This window comes from Cotesia glomerata, linkage group LG2 (genome assembly GCF_020080835.1).
Source record: "Cotesia glomerata isolate CgM1 linkage group LG2, MPM_Cglom_v2.3, whole genome shotgun sequence".
Classification (NCBI taxonomy): domain Eukaryota; kingdom Metazoa; phylum Arthropoda; class Insecta; order Hymenoptera; family Braconidae; genus Cotesia; species Cotesia glomerata.
Genome location: NC_058159.1, coordinates 19,414,122 through 19,441,236, shown reverse-complemented (window position 1 = coordinate 19,441,236; position 27,115 = coordinate 19,414,122). Strand labels below are relative to the sequence as shown.

The window sequence follows — 27,115 nt, the reverse complement described above, 5'->3', positions numbered from 1 at the left end:
GTAAAACAGAAATAAAAAAATGAAGGAACGTTGGAATTCGAAAAATAAATAGCCATAAACCATCTAGGAAAAATTTCGCATCGAACGGTCGTAGTTTCATGTCGATACGATCAGTGGTTTAGGCGTGATTGAGCCTCAAACGAAGACCATTTTCATCATATATATATCGATTTAACAAAATGTAGACGTAATTATTTGCCACCTATTCCTCTAAAGTTTAAATTACAAAGCATTGATGACAAAAAATTATGTATGTCATTTGGAGACTAAGTCGTGATTTTGACAACGACGATTTTACGATATTCGATTTTAAGTTTGTCACGCGAATGTACGAAAACGAGCGTAAATTTCCGTTAAAATTGCGTCCGTTTTCGTACATTCCTGCCACGAACCTTAAGCTTATGTCGCAAAATCGTCGTAATCAGAAAATCGCTACTTTGCGTCTGTATGACATAAATTATTATAAATTAAATTTTTTTCAGCCTAGTGGTCACAAGTGACTAACGAATTTAATTCAAGCTAATAGATGGACACTCCATCTTCCCTATTGGTCGAGAGACATTCTCTCTTGTACATTAGTTCGATGGAAATCCTTCGAACTTAAATACTAGTAAAGCAGAGGCTGGCAATGGCCTGGTTGACCCGGGTTCGATCCCAGCACGCACCAATACTTTTCAGTGATTATAATTAAAAATATGTGTGTTACGTTACGTTGCCAGCCTCTGGAAGTGGCAGAGATAACCGGGCGGCTCACGTCTGACTTGGGCGATGACACATTTAAGCAACAACTTGAATGAGTGACCACTTTAGTGAGCGTTGGCTAGCGCGAGGGATCTCTGCACACTAGGAAAGGGGCCTAATGCTCCAGTGGTCGATAAAGAAGAGTTTCTTATCAATCACTGTAGACTTAGCCCAGCTCCGACTGTACTATCATGGGTTTTCTCTGTGGTTTCCCCGATTCTGTTCCAACAGCCTGAGAAGGTGAGGTTCAGGGTGAATATGGTACAGAAAGCACAAGTCGGGCCATAGCCGCAATATAGTGGAGAGATAAAGTGGAGAGATTGTTGATGCCCTAAAAAGAGTGGGGATTATCAGCTTTGTAAAAACCAGATAACGGTATACAAGTAAAACCCAAAGATACTAGTAAAGCGGGAAGCTTGTGGTATCTGTTCGAGTTATAAAGATGTTAATTGAATGAAAGAAATTGAATGAGAGCAAAGACAAACTTTGAAAAAATATATGGGGTCGGTTACCAAGCCAGAAAATAGTATGGGATCGGTTGATTCGTTCATGAGTTATCGTTGACGAAAAAAATCGAAAAAAAAGTGTTTTTTTCAAATTACACCAAAATTTCTGATCCGATCCATTTGTGTTTAAAAGTATATCATAGAATTCGGAAAACTGCGTCGATAACTGCCAACCGCTTGAAAATCGGTCGATTTGTTCGTGAGTTGTCATTGTCGAAAGAAAACCAAAAATAGTATATTACGACCCAAGGCCAGAAAGTTGGATCTCCTGTTGTATGGGATATGATGGCCGAGGCGTAGCCGAGGCTATCATATCACATACGCCAAGGCATCCAACATTCTGCTCGTGGGTTGTATGCTATTTTTCTTGCTCTCCAGCCGAAAGTACGCAACTCCGTGGAAGGGGTTTTGCCGGGGATGAGGGGGGCGTCGCCCGACTTTTGCAAAGCCGAGGCGAAGCCGAGGTTTTACTGGTCGGGGCGAGCATAATAAAAAAGTAAAAATTAATAAATAAAAAAAAAAATAAGTTATTTTAAAGTTTACTAACAAACGCTTTGATTAAGAGAGATAACATGCACAGAACTTGTCAAAAATATTTAAACTCGATTTAATAACCGAATTAATTTTTTTAAGTTAATTAAAAATTAGTTTTTAATTAGACGGCTAAGAAAGATTGAAATTGAATTATTAGAAGCTTGTAGAGTACATGGATTATTTTATAAACATCGCTTTACTATCTGTCAAAATATAAAAGAAATCAAATAAAATCTACAAAACTTTTATATTTTATTTTCTAAAATTTTTATATAAATTATTTGTGCAGTATTATTATTAAATAGTTCATTAACAATAATCCAGTTAGAAATTATTTTTATTTATTTGACATTTTTTGGTTAGTTTATGCGCTGACATGTTACATACAGACGATGTTGTGACTGTTATATACAGTTGAAACTCGCTGTATAGGCCGGTCGCACCACAGTAGTACGAAAGAAAGCGAGGTTCTGTGCTGCCAGCTTGAAAATATTCGTAGCGCGCATGCGTAGAGAGCAGACCATAAAAGTTGCTCTTCCTGGAGTACAGTGCGACCCGGAAGAGCGCAGGGTTACCAGATGTGGCGATTTCTCGCCATTGTGGCTCCTAAATAGCTAATCAGGCGACATAATTTTATCATTTGGCTACTGATAGCCAATGTGGCTATTTTCGTTTTTATAGATTGTTTCTTTAAATATTTAAGTATGTTCTCCATATCAAAAACTATTCATTTCAGTAAAAATTTTTTTTTTCCCGCCACTTGACAGCGCTGCAGTAATTATTTATGATACTAAAATATGCAGTGAAATAGTGCGCATGTATGTACATACTAGAAATTTAAATTGCGCTCTGTATGTACGGTGGGCTCTCATCCTAACCAAGAAAAGAATCAAAGTTCATTTTTCGATTAGTTTCGAGGATTTCGATTTTCGATACTAAACTAACTTCAATTCATTCATCAATTTTATATTGTAGGAAGAAAAAACTAAAAATATAAATAAGAAGATAGGATAGGATTGTTCATTGGTGCCAAAGAATTATTGCTGGGTAGTAAATAAATGAGTAACAATGGTGAAGTGCGTTATTTCAAAGATAAAATATCGAGAAGAGTGGCAAAAAGAACATTTGTTTAAAGGTATACTAATGTGTTGTTTTTTATTGATTTATATATTTTCATTTTATTTTATCATGTGTAGTTAAGCATGCTTAACCTATAAACTTTGGTAATTTGCATTTACTTATAAATTTAATTTAATTTCAGGATGGCTTTGTAAAGCTCCTGCAAGTTTAATTAGTTCGGGCCGTGGAGAAGCTTATTGTAAATCCTGTCGTGTTCCATTACGGGCCCAAAAACATGACTTGACGAAACATGTCAAAACGCAAATGCATATTAAAAATATGGAATCTTTAAATGTGAAGAAACAAGCAACTTTATTGAGTATTGGTAAAATAAATCATATTTATTTCATGATATTTTTTTAACATTTTTACGAATTAAAAATTATAATTTTTTTTTTTTTTTATCAATTGACAGGTACTGCTAATGTCAATGAATCTTTAAAGTTGGCTGAAATAAAATTGGTTTTAAATAACGCTGCTCATGGTTCTTTGAAAAATATAGATCATTTATGTGAAATGTTAAAAGATATTGGCAAAGGTAGTCAACTGACAAAACTACGATTACATCGAACTAAATGTTCGAAAATTATTCTTAACGTTATTGCTCCTGGTATGCTAAAAGAACTGCTTGATGACTTGGGCGAAGAAAGTTATTCGATACTGCTTGACGAATCCATAGATGTATCAACAATGAAATACATGGCCTACTGTATTAGATATTATAGTAAAAAGCAAAAAAAGATTGTTACCGACTTTTTGGGTTTCAATGAAGTTAACGAGGCAACAGCGGAAAAGTTATTTTCTGACTTCGAGAAATTTATGAACGGTCTTGGTTTAAATATTAATAATTTAGTAGGTCTTGGTACTGATGGTGCCAGTAATCTTTATGGTGTCAATTACATCAGTCTATACGTACTATTAAAAAAAAATATCACCGAGTACAGCTACTCAAATGTAGCTGTCACGCTTTAAATTTAGTCGCAGCTAAAGCATCAGAACAGTTACCATCTAATATAGAGTTCCTTCTTCAAAATTCAAGGAATTGGTTTGCGCATAGTTCATTACGCTTAAATACTTACCATGATTTATATGCAAAGATGAATGCTGGAAAGAAGCCTTCAAAGCTTGTCCAATTAGCACCAACTCGTTGGCTAGCTTTAGCTGGAGCTGTAACATCTAATTTGAAGCAATGGGAGGAGTTAAAACATTACTTCAATTTAATTAAAGACTCGTCGTCTGAAAAATCATACACAGCTAAAAGTTTAGCAGAAGTGTACAATGATGATAGAAATCGGCTACATCTTCTATTTTTGAACGAAAAATTTGGTGAAATAACTACAATGAACTTGGCATTTCAAGCCGCTGACGCTGATCTAACTAAATTGTATTCAGATTTACGCTGTTTATTATTATCGTTAGCCAGGCGTATATTTCAACCTAGTTTTCTTCGTCCATTGGTATCGGATACTTCTGATGCTACGATGCTTCATCAAGCAGATATTCAAACAGTACAAAATGCATTGTTAAAATCTAAGCAGGCAATAGGTAATTCATTATTACCCATCAACTGTGTCGACTTTGGTTCTTCATTTGCAGCTTTTGCTCAAAAGAAAACTATTTCTGATGATCATCTACACGAAGTCAAAATGCGATCATTAAACTTTATTATAGTATTATGTGAACAACTAGTCTAAAGATTACCAACAAATCTTGTTGTGATTGATAAGCTGAGATATTTTGCTCCTAAAAATTGTTTAAGCTTGTCATCAGTTAATATAATGGATAATTTACCCTGAGATTTGGCCGTTGAAAATGTTGATAAAGACGCTATTGAAAGACAGTGGCGTCTATTGAATACTTTAAGATTCCATGACATAAATGAAAAGTTTGACGATAATGTCAAGCCAATTGACTTTTGGATCGCTGTGCTAGATATGAGAAATAGTCAAGGTGAACGAAGTTTTGAAGATTTAGCATCATTTGCTCTTCGAGAATTGTCTTTACCAATCAGCAATGCTGATATTGAACGAGCTTTCAGTATTATGAGCATTATAAAAAGTAAAACTTGAAGTCGTTTGTTGCTACCAATGCTTATAGCGCTAATGCGAATTCGCATACATATGAAAGTAATGAAAGTTTGCTGTACAAATTACTCACCTCCAGAACATATGCTGAAACTATTTGATAGTAAAATGTATGAAGTATCTGCTAAGAATACTGTTAAAGCTAATACAGTTGAAACTGCTGATAGGTTAGTGGAATCTATTGATTTAATCAGATATGCTGATGATGGTGAAGATAACATTTATTGTCAAATTTGATTCGACTGAGTTCTTCGAATATTTTGTCTGGGTTAACCATAGATACTTTTTTCTTCAAAAAATTCAAGGCAATACATATAATAACATGGCTGTATCGACAGTATATTTAATATATAAAATTTTATATCAATTATTTATCAGTACTTTTAATCTAGACTAACGTTACTACTTTGCTCAATTAATGAAATATTTAATATTGATTAAATATAAAAGTGTTGTTTATTTTTAAACTTTTTTAAATAAAAGAAATACATTAAAATGTTGTTATTATTTAAATAATATTTATTTTTGTTGATCGTTTGAATAATAATAATAATAATAATTCTATTTCAAAAGTAATTTCTATGAATAAATAAATATATTTAAATCCTAAATTATTATTAAAAATTGACAATTAATATTATTTAAATTTTAAATAAAAGAAAAACAAATTTTTATGCACATGTATATTTCATTTAAATATTGGCACTTATTTGAAGTACTACTAGCGCCACATTACGGTCATAAGAAACACAGCACCGTAACTTGGCTACTTCGGAAAAAAAATATCTGGCTACCCTGGAAGAGCGTACTTTCGGCTAGTTCGATCAATTTGAACCTAAAGATTTTTTATGAAGCTTACAAAACTGCGTCGATTGCTGCCAACCGGGTTGAAATCGGTTCATTCATTCAAAATTTTTTGCGGTTCAAAAATTCAAAAAATAGTGTTTTATTACAGTTCTATTAGACTTTTGAGCGCGGAGACTTCACAATTACACGAAAATTATATTTTTGAGCTCGTAGAGCTGAAAAACGCAATAAGTACAATTTTGAGCGCTTAAGTGTAAAATTAGCGGGAAGTTGCAGGGATGGCCTTTAGAGTCAACCGTTTTCCTAATTTTTTATTTTAATTTAATTTTTTTTTTTTAATTCGAATTATTAAACAAAAATTTTTTTTTCAAATGTTTTATAATCACGGACTTAATCTCTTATATAGATATCTCTATCTCTTATATAGAAAATTTTTACTGACAAAATTGATTTTAATATTTTGATTTTACGAGAATACTCCACTTTTAAGTACCGGTATGAAAATAATGTTCATATAAAAAAAATACATTATTTATCAAGAATAATTTTTTTCACTTCAAAAATTTTTGTAATGAGACAAAATTTTCGTGTATTTTACGGCGTTGAGTTGATCAAAAGATCCATTGAAAAAGCCCTAACGAGTAGTAAGAAAATAAATGTAAAGAAATATATCAAATCCGCAAGTTCTTTTGATGATTTTTTTCTCACTTCTTGTTAAGAAATAAGTACTACAATTATACATAACCAGTATTTTATGCATAGCAGGATTTCTATGTATGCTTCAAAAGAGGGCAAGTAAGCATAAGTTTTTTTTTTTGCTAGCTCTTTTATTTATTTATTTATTTATTTTTTTTTTGATTTTATACAAGTATTTACAATATTTCACAACTTAATGATGACGGTTAAATCAGTTTTCTTATATAATTAAAATGGAACCAGTTGAGTTAATCCAGAAAGTAAAGTACTAGTCAAGTACACGAACTGTATTTGATAATACGGAAATTTCAAGAAAGAAATAATAGTTCTTTGAAAATTATCGTTGAATTTTAGGGCGACACTGTAAAAAAAGTTTGGAAATTCCAAAAGTGCACGACTCATAATGCTCATTTAATTATGAAATATTAATTAAACAAAGAATACCCGTGAAAAAATTTTCTGATCAGACTATATCAGGCCTGATATAAGCCGTCCATATCAGGCCTGATATAGAAATTGGACATATCAGACTATATTTGCCTTGATATAAGTATATCAGACTATATACCCACCCCGAGTGGGAATCGAACCGTGGACCTACCGCTTGAATGACTAATTCACTACCCGTTTACCTAATAGACTTACTTGGAGAAAAAAGTTCATTATAACTACAAATAATGCAAATCGTATACATGATCGATTCGTAGTGAACAAAATTTTTTATCTAATTTATTAATTATTAACTGTCAATATTTATATATAATAATGGTATCTATATGTAGATTTATAAAATTATCTATGTATACATGAAATCGTAAAAATGATTCTACGATATATTGTTAAGGTACTTCGTTGCTTTAGAATTGTTCGGTGAACAAGAAGAATATATGGCGAGGCTTTCGCCTACCTCCGAAGAGGCCGTTTCCTGGGCTCAAAAGAGCTATACACGCACGTATATCTATCCTACCTTCACATAGGAAATACACAGCCAAGTTTGCCGGCAAGGAAAAACCCTGTTCTCAAGCATTTACGCTATCATAGGACAGATGTGAATTGAGTTGATTTTAATTTCAATCTGTCCTCGTACTTAGTTAACTGTATCAACCCATTCAACGACTGGGTAAGCCGGATCGGTAATATAATAACCCGACCAGTTACCAGCGGGGCCCATGCGGGGAGGTGCAGCCGTAAGACCTGTTTGAGCCATAACACTTATCCCCCCTTACAAGAGTCTCGTTCGTTCGTTCTTCTGTCTAGTCTAGTCCCCGAATCTTTGAGCTTACCTGCGTTGCCAAATTATTTTGACAACGTCACGAGGCCTTGCTCAGAGTTCGGTGAACAAGGCCCAGTAGCGATTAACTCACTCCTGGGGGACTCCCAAATTCAAAAGACGCACCTGTCCACCGCTAGTTCCCGCAAAATCGAACCGCTAATGGAAAATCAGCCTCTCGATCACGCCATGGATCGACCGCTTTATTGGCTGATCGCTCCCGCTAGACATGCGCAATAGCCTTCTTCCCCAAGTCAACGAGGAAGAAGACGAACTATTATTATTATCTTTCGCTTCCACGCTTTCGTTGCAACAAGTCGCCATTAATTCCGCTTTACTTTCGCTTATTGTTAATTAACCGCATTTCGCTATTTTTATAATTTAAATTGCTTAAATTAACCGCTAATAATTCGCTTTAGTTTGTTACAGATAAATTGTGTTATTTGTGCATTTATTTCACCGCTTTTACAGTGCCGGCAGAGTGTTCACCCACGTGTCAACCGGCATCGCTTGTGCTACCCACGCTGTATATTATAAATCCGCTTTTATTTAAACAATCCGCTATTTAACATATTAAATATTTAATGTATTTATTATAAATAAATCCCTAGTGTTAATTTTAATAATAATTTACGCGTTTTAATTGAGATATCCAGACCTAAACCTGATCCCCGCTTTTCCGCTCTTTCAACATTTTTCAAGAATTTATAATTTCTTTGAAATTAAAAAAATAATCGAGGTAAAATCAGGATTGAAAGCTTAAATTTTGATGGAATTATTTGTTTAGTATATGGAACTATATATTGCTGGAGGGCCTGGCTAACAATTTTTAAACTTGACAAAACTAATAATTTTTGTGAAATTAAATTTTTTTTTAAGTTCCTATTATTTCATCCGAAAAATACTATATGTTAAAAGATTGTTAATCATTGGAGTAACAGACTCTTAGATAGAAGAAGAGAATGTTTTATGGTAATCACAAAATACCCACTAGAGTAAAAAAAATTATATAGAATTCTATATGATTCATATATAATTTTATATGAATTATATATACATCTATATAATTATAAATGAATTACATATGCTTCTATATAATTAGATATGAATCAATAATTAGATATATAATGATATATAGTTTTTTTTTTACTAGGGTATGCCTTTATATGAGTACATAAGACTATTTATGTGCTGGTAAGGGTATGAGTATATCAGACTATATGAATGTGAAAAAAAAAAAAAAAAATAGAAAAACGGTAGACCTGAAGGTCATCCCTGCAACTTCCCGCTAATTTCATACCTAGGTGCTTAAAATTAAACTAATGATGTTTTTGAGCTCTTCGAGCTCAAAAATACAAATTATGTGTTATTTTGAGCTCTCCAAGCTCAAGGAGATGGCTTTTCTATGCTTTTGAGCTCTTCGACAAAAGAAGAGTCTGATAGAAGTTTTATAGAACAATATTTTTTGAATTTTCAAACCGCAATAACTTATGAATGAATCAACCGATTTTCACGTGGTTAGCAGCATTCGATGCAGGTTTTTCAGCCTCATCAAGGATTTTCAAGTTTAAATTGATAAAATAAGGAAATTCGGAGTAATTCCAAAAAAACACTTTTTTGGGTTTTCTTTCGTTCACGATATCTCTCGAACGAATCAACCGATTTTGACCGGATTTGCGGCAATCGACGTAGTTTTTTAAGGTTAAAAGCTGATTAGATTTTGGAGTTGATTAATACAGCCGTTTAAAAGTTGTTCCAAAAAACGACCTTTAAAAAAAATTTTTTTCTTAATTTTTTTGAAATTTCTCAAAATCTATCAATCCGAATTGGTTAAAATTCACAGGAAATCTAAGTTTGAGAAAACTCTTTAAAACGCCGTTTAGTTGCATCCGATCGGTTTAGCCGTTTAAAAGTTATAAGCGGTTCATATACATACATACATACATACATACACACACATACATACATACACACACATACATACACTCGGGGCAGAAGAGATACTGTTACCGGGCGCGTCTCCCCGAGCGGATGGGAGAACGCTCGCTGTCCTTGGATGACACTGAGTCTCTTAGTTGACAAGGTACAGAGGGTAGGAGCTAAATAAAATACGCTCCCGTGGACAAAACTCCCCTTAATGGGTTGGTCACACTAACTGACCTAGCAAGAAGAAGATCTTTCTCTGTTGTAACCCACTGGGAGTGTCCGGAATCTGTGTCGTAGTTTCCGACGACGCAGGCCACGGCTGATGTGAGCTTGCTCTGCCGAGGTGTAAGTTACAGCAGTAGATCAGGAGCCGGCCACCTCGGGCCTTGATCAGGGAGTACGCAGTGAGTGCTAGAGATCGGAATCTTCACCGCTCCGAGCGAGTCTAGTCCGTCCGTGTATTCCGGGACTGGCTAAGTGTCGACTAGGCCTCGGGGAATAGGGGTAGAAGTACTATCTCCGAGAATACACCCGTTCCTAGTTATGACAACCCGCTCCACTCCGTACGATGCGCTGGTAAATCAAAAAAGTATGAGTAATTTACAGGAAACAAACAAAAGTGGAAACGGGCTACATGCCCAACAAGCAGCGATTGACGCAAGCGCTGAAATGAAGCGTTCGCAAGCGCTTAAACGCCTTGAAAAGCTGATCACCTGAGTGAACGCCTTGAACACCTGAGTACCCAACCCTGGGAATCTGACAGCACATCCAAAGCTGTCATCTGGTCATGTGGCAAGCTCCCTTTCCAAAATGCAGTCGACAACAGCAATGCCGGCTTTGTAGCAGTATCAGTAGAGGGCATCCGCTTCTATAGCTGTTACGCACCACCTAGCCTCTCTACTGTCGAATTCACCGCATTTCTGGATCGACTTACCGAGGACGCGAAGCATTACCACCCAGTGGCAATAGCCGGGGACTTCAACGCCTGGGCAGTAGACGGGGGCAGCAAGAATACAAACGCGCGAGGAAAGGAACTACTAGAAGCCTTTTCTACATTAGATGTAGTACTGCTCAACGGTGGTGATACACCAACCTACACCAAAGGAAACGCAAGTTCTATTGTAGATCTCACTTTCGTCAGTAGCAGCCTCACCAGAGGTAATATCAACTGGAAGGTACATACACTGAACATATTCAAAAATTTTTTCTTAGCATATTTGGTCCTTAGCATGAATAGGCATGGGCAGGTATGATCAGGCCTGAGCGTATTTAACGCCTCAGACATGAACAGGAATGAACAAACATGGACAGGCATGGATAGGTATAATCAGACCTGAGTGTATTTATCACTTCAGAGATGAACAAGCATGATCATGTCTAATTTCAGGCCTGATAATACATGAACAGACATGAGCAGGTCTAATTTTAGGCCTGATCATACATGAACAGGCATGGTCAGGTCTGATCATTTTTTTCCGGGTAGATATGATCAGACTTGCATAGCCAGAGATGTGATAAACATTTTTTCTTTGACGAAAAAAATTTTTTTGGTCATCACAAAATGTGCAAAATTATTTTTATCATTACGTTTAAATAATTTTGAAATAAAAAATTTGTTACATTTCCTATAGGATGTTTTGGTCTGCTCTGCTCCTGCCTAATATTAAAATCATTACTTATTATATTATTTAAATAAATGTGATGTTATAATGAGATTCGGTTAAATAAATAAATTAGGACTATCAAAATATATTTTAAAATTAATTTTTATATTATATTTATGATAAACTTTTTTGATACGTGATGTACTTCATGAAATTGTTGTCACGTGAGATAGCAGCACAACAGGCGGGAACTTCAAGGCACACGGATATCACCAAAGTTAAACGGCATTGAGCGTGATTAGTAGTTGGATGGGTGACTGCTGGTGTTACAGCCGTACAATTATTAAGCAAAGTAATTAATTAAAAGTAACAATGGGCTTTCAGATCTGACCATACCTGATCAGGCCTGATCAGGTCAATTCATGCCTGATCAGGCATGGTCATTTTTCATGCCTGTTCATGTCTGATCATTATTTCCCGGGGAGATAAGCTTATATCTTTGAAAATATCGTTAGATGACAAGATACAATTCCATTTCTTCATTATTGACATTTTCTAGAATATAAGCTCATTTCAATGTTACACTCATCGAGACCTTTCATTAGGGCGCACACATGAATTTTCCATTTCATATACATTAGTGAAATATATAAAATAGAAAAGAATAATAACTGTAAAAAATTCAAAATTAAAAACAAATTTAATTTCCAGATAAAAATTTTTATTTAATAATTCTAATTCCAGAAAAAAATTGAATTAAAAAAAAAAAATTTCAAAAAAATTCAAATTAAAAAAAAAATTTTTTTTTGATCTGTATAAAATAGTATATTACACACCTAGGGAAGTAAATTAAGAGATGTCTCAGATCACATGTAATTGTTGGCCGAAGCGAAGCCGAGGTCAACAAACATGTGATCTGAGGCTTTCTTATTTACTTCCCGAGGAGTGCATACTATATTTTTGCTTGACGAAGGCAGAAAGCGGCAACTTCGTTTAGCGCAGCGGGTCAAAAGTTGACGCTTTCTGCCCGTCGAGCAAAAAAAATATTAAAATTTTGAATTTTTATAGATATTAAAAAACGGTTTATTAATTATCATTTTTAAAATCGGTAAATATGCATTTTATAATTTTTAGACGATTAAAAACATATTTTTTATTTTTATTAAAAAAAATAAATAAAAAATTTACTTCACGGAGTGAAAACTATTGAAAATATAATTTAAATCCACCTCGAAGTGAATTTTACTCCCGGAGGGAGTAAATGACTTGAAAATCATCTACTCCGCATTCTTTCCTAAATCACTCCGCATTAACTCTGAAAATCTTTTACAGTGTAGGGTAAATGTATCAGTAGTTGACCGAGCACCAGTAGTTGACCAATGATATACAAACATCGAACAATTGTTATTAAATAAAAATTATTCAGTCACAAAAATAATTTTTTAACAAAGCTAAACTAATAACAATCGTAATTGACAGCTACAAATAATAACATACGAACCCGATAATGTTGAAAATAATTCATGAAAATTTTTCACAGCGCGATTTTACTTAAATCGGTCAGTTATTATAGTGATGCTTTCAGAAGTGAGTACATATTTTATTTAATAAAACAATTTTTATTGGATTAAAGTGATTAAATTAACTTTTGTAATAATCGTTATTAACTATAAAATAAATAAAGTAACATATTATTGCAAAAATAATTATTTTACTATACATTTATCCACCGGTCAGATACTGGAACAAAAATACACTACTGTCCCATCAAAATCAAAATTAGGTCATAAACTGGAACACATGTTTTCATAGAGCTCCAATAGATGACCGCACGTCCATTTGTAGCTTTCTAACCTCAATATTAAATGGACTCATGTTGAATAAAGTTATTATACCTATATTTAGTCACTAATTTATAAAAATAATTATAAAAAAATTAGGAAAACGGTTGACCCTGAAGGCCATCCCTGCAACTTCCCGCTTTCATAATTAAGCGCTCAAAATTGCACTTGTTACGTTTTTGAACTCTTCCAGCTCAAAAATATAATTTTCGTGTAATTTTGAGCTCTCCGAGCTCAAAAGTCTGATAGAAGTTTAATAAAACACTATTTTTTACATTTTCAAATCGAAATAACTTTTGAATGAATGAACCTATTTTCACACGGTTGGCGGCATTCGACGCAGTTTTTCAAATTCTATTATATACTTTTAAACACAAATTTATTAGACCTGAAACTTCGGTGTAATTCGAAAAAAACACTTTTTTTTTCGATTTTTTTTGTCAACGATAACTCACGAACTAATCAATCCATTTTGACCGGCTTGGTAGCGATCGATGTGGTTTTTCGATGTTAAGAGCTGATTAGTTTTTGGAATTGATCGGTCAAGCCGTTTGAAAGTTATTAAAAAAAATATGTGTGTGTACTAGAGTGCACGGGTAAGAAGTAAAACTTCTTTATGACATATCATTTTTTACTATTTACAACTTCATAGAAATTGGGTAGATGAGACTTAAGAAAAAAAAATTTTTCCGGATTAAATTAAAGCTATTTTAGTATTATAGACATGCATACAAATAAAATGAGTAATTCATTTTATCATTTCTCTTATCTATATTATTAAGAGAATAAGCGAAATTTTGTGGCCAGTGTATTTATATGATAAAATGGGTTTTTATGGTTAAATTTGGCTTAGTTGGAAAAGTTTTGACCTGGAGTTGTGCCTTTTTAAGGTTTCATATCATTCTCACCAATAGTTAATTTATGATGATAAGTATTTATGCTGCATTTGAAAATGCTCTATCTCTAGGTACATAGTTAAGAAATGACCCTGTATCTTGTGAACTATTGACGTTGTTAAAGATATAAGCTCATCCTGATGTTACACTCATTAAGACCTTTCATTTAAGTACCCACATCAGTTTTTCCTATATTTATATGTATTATATATATGTATATATGAAAAATATATCAAAATGCATGTGGGTACTCACATGAAAGCTCTTGATGAGTGTAACATCGGGATGAGCTTATATTTTTAAAAACGTCAATAGTTAAAAAAGTACAGTGTAATTTAACAAAAGTCATTATTTAAAAAAGCAAAATTTTATTTATTCATAGTTCACAAGTCACGGCAGTCACATAGTGACGGCAAGGTTGCTAAGATATAATTATTGTAATTCATCAATTATGATCTCATCGTCATTACCATTGTTGTCATTTTTTAAATTCTGCCATTATTTAATCTAAAAATTAGTTAATCAGTTTACAAAAATTATATAAAAAACTGTAATATCGATGTTCTAATTAGCAAATTGTCTAACTCCATTTTAGAAAATTTCCCATTCGTTCGAAAAAACAATTAGTTAAAAATTTATTATTACTTTAAAAAACCATTTAATATCTACTAGAGGTATAATATTTTAGTTTGAATCATTCAAATAAATTATAATTGGACTATTGCTACATCAAAATGTTAAAAAATCACCTTCTGCAAAATAAGGAGTTAGACCAATTGCTAATTAAACCGTCGATATTTATATTTCATGCCATAACTTAGTAAAAATAATTTAAAGCAAATATTTAATAACTTACTCAATTACACAAGTTATGAGTAAATAATTGGAATTATCTATTCAAAGTAATACAATTATTTAATGACAGTTAATTTTGTAGACATGGATTGATTTTATAGAATTCAAAATGAATAGACAAATCATTAGAAACAAAATAAGAAATATGTACATATACATATTTTTAATTACTAATAATTGTTTTGTTTTATTTTTAAATTATCATTTAATTTGTTTTTTAAATTGTTTTTAGAATTAATAATGCTTATTAGATTTATTCTTTACGGCGATATACTGAACTTTGATAAAAAAAAAAACATGGCGTGTCACGGAAAATCATGACGATTTTTTTTTACATTGCTACAAAATTTCTCTCATACGTCGATAAAGAAGTTTCTCTTCAAAAATTTTTAACTTCACGTTAAGAAAATTGAAAATTTTCAAAAATCGGAAAGTTACTGTTTTTACCCCGTTTTTTGGAAATCGAGTTTTCATCAGATCTCGACGTTTTGAGGTCCCCGACTAGAAATTACTTTGGGATTACCCAGCATATACATCTGGACCTAATTGGGTCCCGAAGAGGCACGCCCAATTGGGAAATCCCTATAAGGGCCTAATTGTAAAAAATCGGGATGAATTCGGAGTAAGTCTTAATCCAAATTAAAATTTAATCCCATTACTCAGAGTTTTGGAATAAACTAATTAAACAATTTGCGTGTAGAATGAATCCGAAGTTTTTTTAGCAGAGTTATTCTAGATTAATTTGGGATCAATTCCAGATTAAATTCAAGTACTCCACAGAAAAAAAAGGTTCACTTGAGCCAAGAAAATATTTTTCTTCCTAATTATTTTCTTAAGCGAAAAAAAAAATTTTTTTTGGCACAAGAAATTTCACTTATTCCAATAAAATTAATTTTCTTGCTTATTAAAGAAATAAGTATCTTGATGCAAGTAAATTTATTTAAGTTAAGAAAATCTTGTTGTTTTGAGAAAATTCAGCTTCTTGCTCCAAAAAATTTAGTTCTTGATAGAAGTAAATTTTCTTATCTTGAAAAAATTTCTCTCTTGCTCCAAAAAATTAAAAATCTCGATAGAAGTAAATTGAATCATTTATTTAAGAAACCCCATAAGTCATATTGGGTTTCCATATAACTTGTGGGGTTTCTCAAATAAACGATACAATTTTCATTGATATTTTTATTGATCAACATGTCAAATGGGAAGATCAAATAATATTGAATCATTTTTTTTTATTCAAAATGTATAATTGCACGCTAAAATAATACAAAATCGGTATCAAATATTTAAGAGAAAAATTTTCTCAAGGTGAGGAAATTTTTTTTTTAACTGAAGTAGGTGGCGCTACTTCCCTAAAGTATCTAAAAATCTTGATCAAATATAAAAATTTATTGTATCAAGTATTTATGATAAGTTGAATTAAGAAAAAACTACTACCACCAAGAATAGAATTTCAAGAAAAATTTTTACTTCGGCCAACACAACTTCGGTCTTCCTTCAGGCATATGAAAATTTTTTTTGAGCCAAGAATTTCGGTCTCCAGTAAAGGAATTTTTCTTTCTGTATGAGTTTTTAGACTGAAATACATTTTGATGTTGCTGAAACAAGATTCATACTCAGAATTTTTTCTTCTCAGTATAAAAAAAAAAATTTTAATTGAAGATAATTTTTATTATCAGTATGTAAAATTCGATTTTTGAAAAATATCGAACTCTTGAGGATTCACATTTGCAAAAGAATTTATATTGTAAAAAAAATTAAACTTTTTCATAATTAAATTTTTATCCATACAATAAAATTTTAAAAAATAACCTGCATTTCAAAAAAATTTTAATTTTCAAAAAAAAAAATTTTTTGTGTTAGTATGAGGGGGATTCAAAATTAAATCGGACATATTTTTGAGTTCGAAGAGCTCAAAAACGTGATAAGTGCAATTATGAGCACTTGATTACGAAAGTGGTGGGAAGTTGCAGGGATGGCCTTCAGGGTCAGACGTTTTCCTAATTTTTAACTTCCCGCTAAGAAAATTGAAAATTTTCATGAATCGGGAAGTTATTGGTTTTACCCTGATTTTCGAAAATCGAGTTTTCATCGGATCTTGACGTTTCGAGGTCCTAGGAAGCTTTCCTGACTATTTTCACGATGATGTCCATACGTCTGTACGTATGTGTGTGTGTGTGTGTGTGTGTGTGTGTGTGTGTGTGTGTGTGTGTTTTTAGGGGGGGGGGAATCCTTTTGACGGATTCTAGGCATAGCTGTTTGGCCTGGATATGTGGCGACTCGACGCAGCGTCATACTAAAACTCGACACTAACGCCCCTACCCACTAAACCCTAAACCCCTTTTCCTTCTTTCCTCTAATCCCTCATGGAAACCGCCGTCAGGCATTACTTCGCGAAGGGAGGATCTAGCTACTGCTCTTCTTTCTGGTGGCTAAGGTGTTAACTACCTTCCTTCTATCTTCTGCTATTTGCTCTTTTTCTTTCGGTGGAACGCAAGTCTTTAAGGACTTCTGTTGCAAACGTGTTGGTAGCGTTCCAGGCAGCTTCTGATGACAACATTGCTTCCACTAGTGAATCTGGTTGTATTCTCTGGTTCAGGATCCTCTCCAGTTCTTCACGCTGTGGATCGAAACGAGGACATACAAAGAAGACGTGCTCCGCGTCTTCAGCAGCTCCTGGGCAGGACGGGCACTCCGAAGAGTCATCGTGCTTAAAGCGGTGTAGATACTCTCGAAAACACCCATGTCCCGACAACATCTGCGTAAGATAGTAATTGACCTCACCGTGATTCCAGTTAAGCCAAATGTCGATCCGAGGTATGAGACGGTGCGTCCACCTACCCTTCTCTGCAGCATCCCATTGTAGTTGCCATCGGCCTATGCTCTTCTGCCGTTCTTCAATTCTAAGTTCTTCAGGGATCAGTGCAGTTGACCTTTTTCGTTGGTAAAGGGCCCGTCTTTCCTCTGCTAGAACTCTAAGAGGTAGAGTTCCAGCAATGACGCACACTGCTTCTTCTGATATAGTACGGAAGGCACTAGCTACTCGTAGGGCACTCAGTCGATATACTGGTCCAGCCTTTCTCCATGATTCTTGCGTCTTTAATGCGTCGGCCCAAATGGATATTCCGTAAGTGAGCACCGATGTGACTACTGATGACAATAATAGCCTCCTGCTCTGTTTTGGGCCTCCGACGTTCGGCATCAGTCGTGCGAGACTAGCCCTCACTACTGACGCTTTGGCACTGACATGTTCCACTTGCTGCTTGAAGTTGAGTCGGGCATCAAGCATCACTCCCAAATACCGGATATAAGGTTGTGATGTGATTTCTTGTTCGCCGACTTTCAGCTTAATGGTCTCTACCAATTTTCTGCTGGTAATAAGTACTGCCTCAGTCTTGTGTTGCGCCAGTTGCAGGTTCACTGCGTCCATCCACCGGTTAACGTGCTCAAAAGTGAGATCGAACATATGATTTATCTCGTCAAGGTGTTTGGCAACGATCACTACGGCTACGTCATCTGCATATGCTACGAGTTTGACGTTTCTTGGCAGAGTTAGTCTTAATAGACCGTCATACATGATATTCCACAGGAACGGGCCTAGAACTGAACCTTGTGGTACCCCTCCAGTAATATCATACTCCCTCGGACCGTTCTTCGTGTCATACTTCAGGACCCTGTTTTCAAAGAAGCTTGCTACGATCTTAAGCAGGTATTCTGGTACATTCTTCTCTTGGAGGGCCTGCATGATGCATTTCCAATTGGCGGAGTTGAAGGCGTTCCTGATGTCTAGTGTCGCCACCAGGCAATACTTCTTTGTTCCACCTTTCCATCTGGTTCCTGCGATTGCTTCCTGGGCCGTATCAACAACCTGTTTGATTGCGTCCAGGGTTGATCGTCCTTTCCGGAAACCATACTGATTGTCTGCCAGGAGTGGGTCGACTACTGCTTCAATTCTCTGGTGAATTATGCGCTCAAATATCTTACCCGCCGTATCTAGCATGCAGAGTGGTCGGTAAGATGACGGTTCTTCTGGTGGTTTCTTCCCTTTAGGTAACAGTACCAATCATTGCTGTTTCCACTTACGAGGAAAAGTCCCCTCCTTGAGGCATGCATTATAAGCGTCGAGGAATAATGTTGGAGCTGCCTTTATGATGGTTTTCAAGGCTATATTAGGGATTCCGTCCAATCCCGGCGCTTTATTATTCCCTACACGGTTACAGGCCTCCAGCAGTTCTTCTTCAGTGACAGGTGGAATGTTGTCCAGTTCGCCTGGCGCCAACTGGTAATCGAAGTTGCGTTGCTGTGGGAACAGTGCAGTGACGATTTTCTGAAGAAGTTGAGGACACGTAGGTGATGACATTTGTTGTTTTTTCAGGTGGGTCATAACCACCTTATAAGGCCTACCCCACACGTCTTTATCCACCTGGTATATAAGCTCTTTACAGCATCTTCTTTTGCTCTCTTTGATGGCTTTATTAAGCTCACGACGCGCCTTTTTGTACTCTGCGATCAGCTCCACTGAGTTGAGCCGTTGATAGCCGCGCTGGGAGATTCTTCTCTTTCTATGACACTCTTTACGGAGGACGCTGATGTGGTCGTTCCACCAATGCACCGAAGGTCTCGAATTTATGCCACGTTTACGAGGCATACTGGCATCACAAGCATGTGTTACTCTCCTCATCAGGTCCTTAGTATGTTGTTCTGCACATCCAGTGATGATCGAATCACCATCGAAGGCTATTATCAATGCTTCTGGGTCAAAAGATTTCACCTTCCAACCAACGATGTTAGACTGCTTGATTGGTCTATTGAGGTTCTGGTCGTTTGATATTTCCCAGAATATCGCATGATGGTCGCTGGAAGTGTAGATGTCCAACACTTTCCAGTTGTAGTCACCTCTAGCAAGGCTATTACTGACAAAAGTGAGGTCTACAATTGAGCTTGCGTCACCTTTGGTGTAGGTCGGCGTATCACCACTGTTGAGCGAAACTACATCTAGTGTAGTAAAGGCCTCTAGTAGTGCTTTCCCTCGTGCGTTGGTATGTTTGCTGCCCCAGTCAACTGCCCAGGAGTTGAAGTCTCCGGCTATCGCTACTGGATGGTATTGCTTCGCATCTTCAGTTAGTCGATCCAAGAAATCAGTGAAGTCAACAATGGAGAGGCTAGGTGGTGCGTAGCAGCTATAGAAGCGGATGCCCTCTACTGATACTGCTACAAAGCTGGCATTGCTGTTGTCGACTGCATTTTGGAAAGGGAGCTTGCCACATGACCAGATGACAGCTTTGGATGTGCTATCAGATTCCCAGGGTTGGGTACTCAGGTGTTTATATGGCTCTGCTATTAGTACCAAGTCAAGCTCTAATTCTCGCACGGATTGCATAAGCAGGTCATGCGCTGCCTCACAATGGTTGAGATTGAGCTGTAGTATCCTCATGGTTGTTTGTTCGTCAACTTCTGGAGCCCCTCCTGAAATACCGGGCACCTGTGGGTGCCGGCATGGTGAGCCACGTCCTTTGCTCCTTGCTGCTCAGCACATATTGCACACTTGGCAGGATTTTTACAGTCAGAGATACGGTGCCCTTTTTGTCCACATCTGATGCAGAGTTTAGACCGGTCTACTTGGCTTTTACATTGGGACCCAACATGTCCGAAGTGCCAGCATTTAAAGCATTGGACTGGTCTTCTAGTTGCTCTTATTCGGCAATTGACCCAGCCAATCCTTATTTTGCCGCTTCCTTCCAGTAGCTGTTGTGCTCCAGCTGCTGGTAGTGTCACTGTAGCCGTTTGCGTACCTCTGTAGGCCTTACGGATCTTGATAGCCTCTAGTGGTATTTCGCAAGTTTCTCCGGTTTCCGTTTTCAAGGCAGTCTGAATGTGCTCCTTCGTCGTGTCATCATCAATGTCTCGGATCTCGATGGTCTCCTGTGGTTCTTTGCAGATTACTTCGGCCTCTTTTTGAAGAATATCCATGATGGTCTTTTGCAAGGCTTGGCCATTGTCGATACTCTTCTTTGAGAGCGTAATCAGCATGTCCCCAGTTTTGGTTTTGTGGATCTTTTCCACGGTTGTGCGGACCTGTTCGTCAGGGACGGCCTGCTTTATACGACGCAATATTTCGGCGTACTTCTCCTTCTCGACCGGACGGATGATCAGAGCGTCAGGCCTGGTCCATTTTCGCGGTTTCTTCCGCTTAGGTTCCGGCCGGGGCTCTTTCGGTGGTTGCTTTGGGAGTTGCTCTCTAGCTAGCCTTCTCTTCTCCTTCTTAGACTGTACTTTTTCCCAGTCAGTCGTCTTCTTAGGTTCGTCGACCTGCCCTGCCAGTCGTTGGGGAGGGCTTTTTTTCAAGTCCTTCTTCTTTGTGACTTTATCGGTTGGCTCTGGCGAGTTTCGGTCCTTTCTCTTTCCAGGCCTTGTGTCAGTTTCACCCTTGTCTTCAGCGACTGATTCACCATCACCTTCAGCTCCGGTGTCCATTGCTTCGTCAGTCACGACGACAGCCTGACAGGCTTTCTCCGGTGTAACATGAGAAATGCGCTGCAATGATGAGCGCCACTCCTCATCCAGCTTCTCAAACCTTTGAAGGGCGTTAGTTACACCAGTCATCTTGGATTTTATCTCTTTGTGAATGTTGACCTTTGGTTGGACGAAATCATTCAGCTCACTGATCAGCTTCTCAAGGCGTTTGAGCGCTTGCGAACGCTTCATTTCAGCGCTTGCGTCAATCGCTGCTTGTTGGGCATGTAGCCCGTTTCCCCTCTTGTTTGCTTTCTGTGGGTTACTCATACTTTTTTGATTTACCAGCGTATCGTATGGAGTGGAGCGGGTTGCCATAACTAGGAACGGGTGTACCCTCGGAGATAGTACTCCTACCCCAGTTCCCTGAGGCCTAGCCGACACTTAGCCAGTCCCGGAATACACGGACGGACTAGACTCACTCGGAGCGGTGAAGATTCCGATCTCTAACACTTACTGCGTACTTCCTGATCAAGGCCCGAAGTGGCTGGCTCCTGATCCACTGCTGCAACTATCACCTCGGCAGAGCAAGCTCACATCAGCCGTGGCCTGCATCGTCGGAAACTACGATACAGGTTCCGGACACTCCCAGTGAGTTACAGCAGGAACCAATCGTCTTGCTAGGTCAGTTAGTGTGACCAACCCATTAAAGGGGAGTTTTGTCCACGGGAGCTTATTTTGTTTGGTTATTTTGCTTGGCTCCTACCCGCTGTACCTCATCAACTAAGAGATTAAGTGTCATCCAAGGACAGCGAGCGTTCTCCCATCCACTCGGGGAGACGCGCCCGGTAGCAGTATCTCTTCTGCCCCGAGTGTGTGTGTGTGTGTGTGTGTGTGTGTGTGTGTGTGTGTGTGTATGTAAACCTCTCGTAACTTTTGAACGGCTTGACCGATTTCATCGCGGTTGGTGTCATTCGAAAGGGCTTTGCCATACTTAGATTTCCTGTAGGTTGGAACCGATCCGGACCAGTAGATTTCGAGAAATTGCAAAAAAAGTGAGAAAAAAGTTGTTTTTTTTTCATTTTTTCAAATATCTCCGAATTGGCTAAAACCGATCAACTTCAAAAACTAATCAGCTCTTAACCTTGAAATCCCGTATCGATCACCACATAGAGCGTCAGAATCGGTTGATGCGTTCGTGAGATATCGTTGTCGAAAAAAATCGAAAAAAGTGTTTTTTTGTAATAACTCCGAAATTTTTCATCAAATCAATTTTTTTGTTCCAAATTATTTATAGAGCTCAAAAAACCTCATCGATCGCCGCCTACCGCGTCAAAATTGGTTGATTTATTAAAAAGTTACAGCAGTTTGAAAATTAGAAAAATCGTGTTTCATCGAATTTTGATAAGACTTTTGAGCTCGAAGAGCTCAAAATAACACATAAATTGTATTCTTGAGCTCGAAAACGTCATAAGTGCAATTTTAAGCGCCTAGGTATGGAATTAGCGGGAAGTTGCGGGAAGAATGGCCTTCAGGGTAGGGGCGTTAGCGTCGAGTTTTAGTATAACGCTGCGTCGAGTCGTCACATATCCAGGCCAAACAGCTTTGCCTGGAATCTGCAAAAAGAATTCCCCCCCCTAAAAAAAAAAAAAAAAAAAAAAAAACACACACACACAGACATAGTGACAACATCGCGAAGGTAGTCAGGGAAGCTCCTATGACCTTCAAACGTCGAGATCTGATGAAAACTCGATTTTTGCAAAATGGGGTGAAAACAATAACTTCTCGATTTTCTTAGGGGGAAGTTAAAAATAATAGCATTTTTCAGAAAACAAAATCAATATTTTAACATGATCGTATAGAATATGTGGTTAAAATTTCAGAAAGATCGGCCCGCGGGTTCCGGAGAAATTGTGTTGGCAGTATCCATGAAAACGTATACGCGTACATAAGTACACACATATTTTTTTTGTCAACTCGCGGAAAATGTCGTTGAACTATACTTTTGAATATTTAGAAAGCTTTTGGGCGAATCACAATTTTTTTCCTTAATTTTTCGACTACCCCGTTTTACCCGATATCTCTCCTCTTTATTAATTGAAACTACTCTAAATTTCTTGTTTCAATTTCTTAATACGTGAGTTATTTTATTTTAGTACTACGAGCTTATTCTTAATTGATTTGTACGTCTGAATTATTGAAAATAATATTTTCGGTATAGAGTACAGATTTTACCGCTGTAAATTCTACCGAAAAAAATCAGTAGCCTGTACCAAAAAAATTCGGTTGAGCCAATTGATTTTTTTGGGTAAAGGTTACCGATTTTTTCGGTGGAGGTTATCAATAAAATTGGTTGAGTCTACCGAAAAATAATCGGCATATTGAGTGTATGATGAAGCTAAAAATCTTCATCAATCTCAGATAATACTAATCAAGACTGAATGATTTTTAAATCGACCTCATTAAAACTAAATTTAAGTTTCATGTATAATATTGGGTCATTCCATGTCGAATCGACCAATAGTTGGAATCAATTTCTTATGATTTAAATTAATTCTGGTCAACGAGTTTCTTTTATCATAAATGTTCTGCTAAAGGAAAAAAATATTTTTAACTTCCCGCTAAGAAAATTGAAAATTTTTAAAAATCGGGAAGTTATGGTTTCACCCCGTTTTTCGAAAATCGAGTTTTCAACAGATGTTGACGTTTTGAGGTCTTAGGAAGCCTCCCCGAATGTTTCTGCGGTGATGTCCATATGTCTGTATGTATGTGTGTGTGTGTGGCCGTATGTAAACCTCTCATAACTTTTGAACGGCTCGACTGATTTCATCGCGGTTGGTGCCATTTGAAAGGGCTTGACCAAACTTAGATTTTAAATACAATTTGGACCGATTCAAACCGGTAAATTTTGAGAAATCTCAAAAAAACTACAAAAAAAAATTTTTTCAAATGTGGTTTTTTTGGAATTACCTTTAAACGGCTTTACTGATCAATTTTAAAAACTAATCAGCTCTTAACATAAAAAAACTACGTCGATCGCTGCCAGCCCGATCAAAATCAGTTGATTCGTCTAACTTAACGTTGATACTAACGTTCGTGAGTTATCGTTGTCGAAAAAAAACCGAAAAAAGTGTTTTTTCGGAATTATATCGAAATTCTTACTTTGATCAATTTAAACTTAAAGATTCTTTATCAGGCCTGAAAAACTGCGTCGAATGCCACCAACCGCGTGAAAATCGGTTCATTCATTCAAAAGTTATTGCAGTTTTAAAATTTGAGAAATAGTGTTTTATTAAACTGTTACCAGATTTTTTAGCTCGGAGAGCTCAAAATGACACGAAAATTATATTTTTGAGCTTCTTGAGCTCAAAAACGAAGTATGTGCAATTTTGAGTGCTTAAATATGAAATTAGCGGGAAGTTGCAGAGATGGCCTTCAGAGTCAACCGTTCTTCTAATTTTTTTATTTTTTTTTTTTTATAAGTTATGCAAAATTTGAAATTTTACAATTTTTCATGTGTTTCAAATTTATTTTGTGAATATCTTGACAACTATTACGGTTATCTAGCAATAGAAAAAAAAATTTTTGAAAATTTTATTCATGTAATTCCTTAAAATTCATAGGACCGAATTGGTTAAAATTATTAAAAAATTTAAGGTTAAAATAAACCTTCAAAATATCGCGAACTGTGTTTCGAAGGGTCAAATTGTTGAAAAGTTATGAAAGGATTACATACGAACACACCCACACACACACACACACACATACACACACACACACACACACACAACGGAAGTTCATAGCAGTAAATAAAAAACTATAAATATTAAGTTTAGATTAGATTTTTTCTGCGATATATTGTACCGCTTCAATTATTTATTTCATTTCTCTACGCAAACGTATAAGTCTACATTCTAAAATTAACATTTCCTTTACACATATGCTCACACATTCTCGAACAAGTCGAAAATCTTTTAGCTGTGCATAAATAAAATCCATTTTGTCTTAGATGTGATTGCATTATTTATAGCCAAATGGTTTTCGACTTATTACTACGATATACTTATTTCATTTTTTTACATTCGAAATAAAATTGAAAAAACTAAACATTATAGAAACACAAGATTTTTAATAAGTTATGTCATCTCAATAATTAATCGGTAAATCATAACGATTATGGACAACGTCCAAGAATTAACATTAAATTTCATCCTCTTGATATATATATTGTACGCAATACATTTCATGGCAAGTAGCCATACAACATTCGACAGATATACGACGCGTCATCAATTCTATGCATAACACAGATTCTGAAGCAATCAATTATAACGAAGAGTACAAACAAGCAATATAAATATGGATGTATTCATCAATCCTATCCACTGTCATCTCAACGATTAACCTTATTATTTTATGTAGCTAGTTGACATGAGAATATCAATATGAATATGTAATAGTGGTTATGGTTATGGTTCATATATCAATTTGTCGTTAACGAAATAAGAAAGAAAAAAAATTCTTAACAATTAAAGTTAATTTCGAATGTTATACCAGCCTTGTGATTGATTTTTTTGTAGTAGCCGTGTTGTATTAGGTGTCCAAGAATTTGTGACGTCAGTATTAGCCGTTTGATTGAATGAAACTGTAACATTATCGGACTGTGGTCGTAATGGTGGTGACAACTGTCTATCGACTATTGATGGATCCATCTCGAGAATCATTCGAAGGTCTTCGTCAATACCTATATTTACTGTTACTCGCTTCGTATCTTCTTGAGTACGTGGAAACGAAGATGGACCTTCTGTATATCCATGTTGTACTAATTTTTCCCGATATGGAGTATACGAGGATGCCAGGAGATTTGTGGTTTGACGACAAAAAAGATTTGAGGAGTTATTCTCTACACTATTATTATGTGAATAATTTATGTTATCCATACGCGATACAAGTTCTTCAAATTCGACGATTTGGCGCGTAGCTTCTGATACGGCACGCATGTCTGAACCTTCAACTACGGCTCATGTCTCAGCACGATCGAACGGCTCTTAATGTCGCGACGTTACTAAAATTTACCGTACTAGTAATCATACAGTTCCTACCAGCGTTTATGCCAAAATCATGACGTCGAAATTTTAGTATATTAACTCAACACAAACATCTCGCTATTATGATTTAGCATTTACATCCATCAGTGAGTTCTTGTTATAACTATTGAAACACCATTAATTATGCCGAAAAATTTACATTTTTTATTCATAATAAGAGGTCTGCTGCAATTTGACGGAACTTTTTTATAAATTCCCGCTAAGAAAATCGAAGATTTTAGAAAATCGGGGAGTTATTGCTTTTACCCCTTTTTTCAAAAATCGAGTTTTCATCAGATCTCGACGTTTTAAAGTCTTAGAAAGCTTTCCTGACTATTCCTGCGATGGTGTCTGTATGTCTGTGTGTGTGTGTGTGTGTGTGTGTGTGTGTGTGTGTGTGTGTGTGTGTGTGTGTGTGTGTGTGTGTGTGTGTGTGTGTAAACCTCTTATAACTTTTAAACGGCTTGACCGACTTCATCGCGGTTGACGCCATTCGAAAGGGCTTGACTGAACTTAGGTTTTAAATACGATTTGGACCGGTAGATTTTTAAAAATCGCAGAAAAACTAAGAAAAAAAATTAGTAAACGGTTCACCCTAAAGGCCATCCCTGCAACTTCCCGCTAATTCTATACCTGGGCGCTTAAAATTGTACGTATGACGTTTTTGAGATTTTTGAGCTCAAAATATAATTTATGTGA

At 36.0% G+C, this 27,115-nt stretch overlaps 1 protein-coding gene across 5 annotated transcripts in view; it reads right to left on the bottom strand.

The window, feature by feature from the left end:
• LOC123259302 (transcription factor EC) overlaps positions 1-27,115 on the bottom strand; it is a 435,681-nt gene that overhangs the window by 362,022 nt on the left and 46,544 nt on the right. The window contains exon 2 of one of the 5 annotated variants that reach the window (XM_044719664.1): positions 3,980-4,076. The exons of 3 other annotated variants lie outside the window; for them this stretch is intronic. In XM_044719664.1, the coding sequence (XP_044575599.1) occupies positions 3,980-4,076 (97 nt within the window). Of the gene's footprint in view, positions 1-3,979; positions 4,077-25,883; positions 26,406-27,115 lie in introns of those variants that run through there. One more of the 5 variants, XM_044719663.1, reaches the window with a different exon arrangement.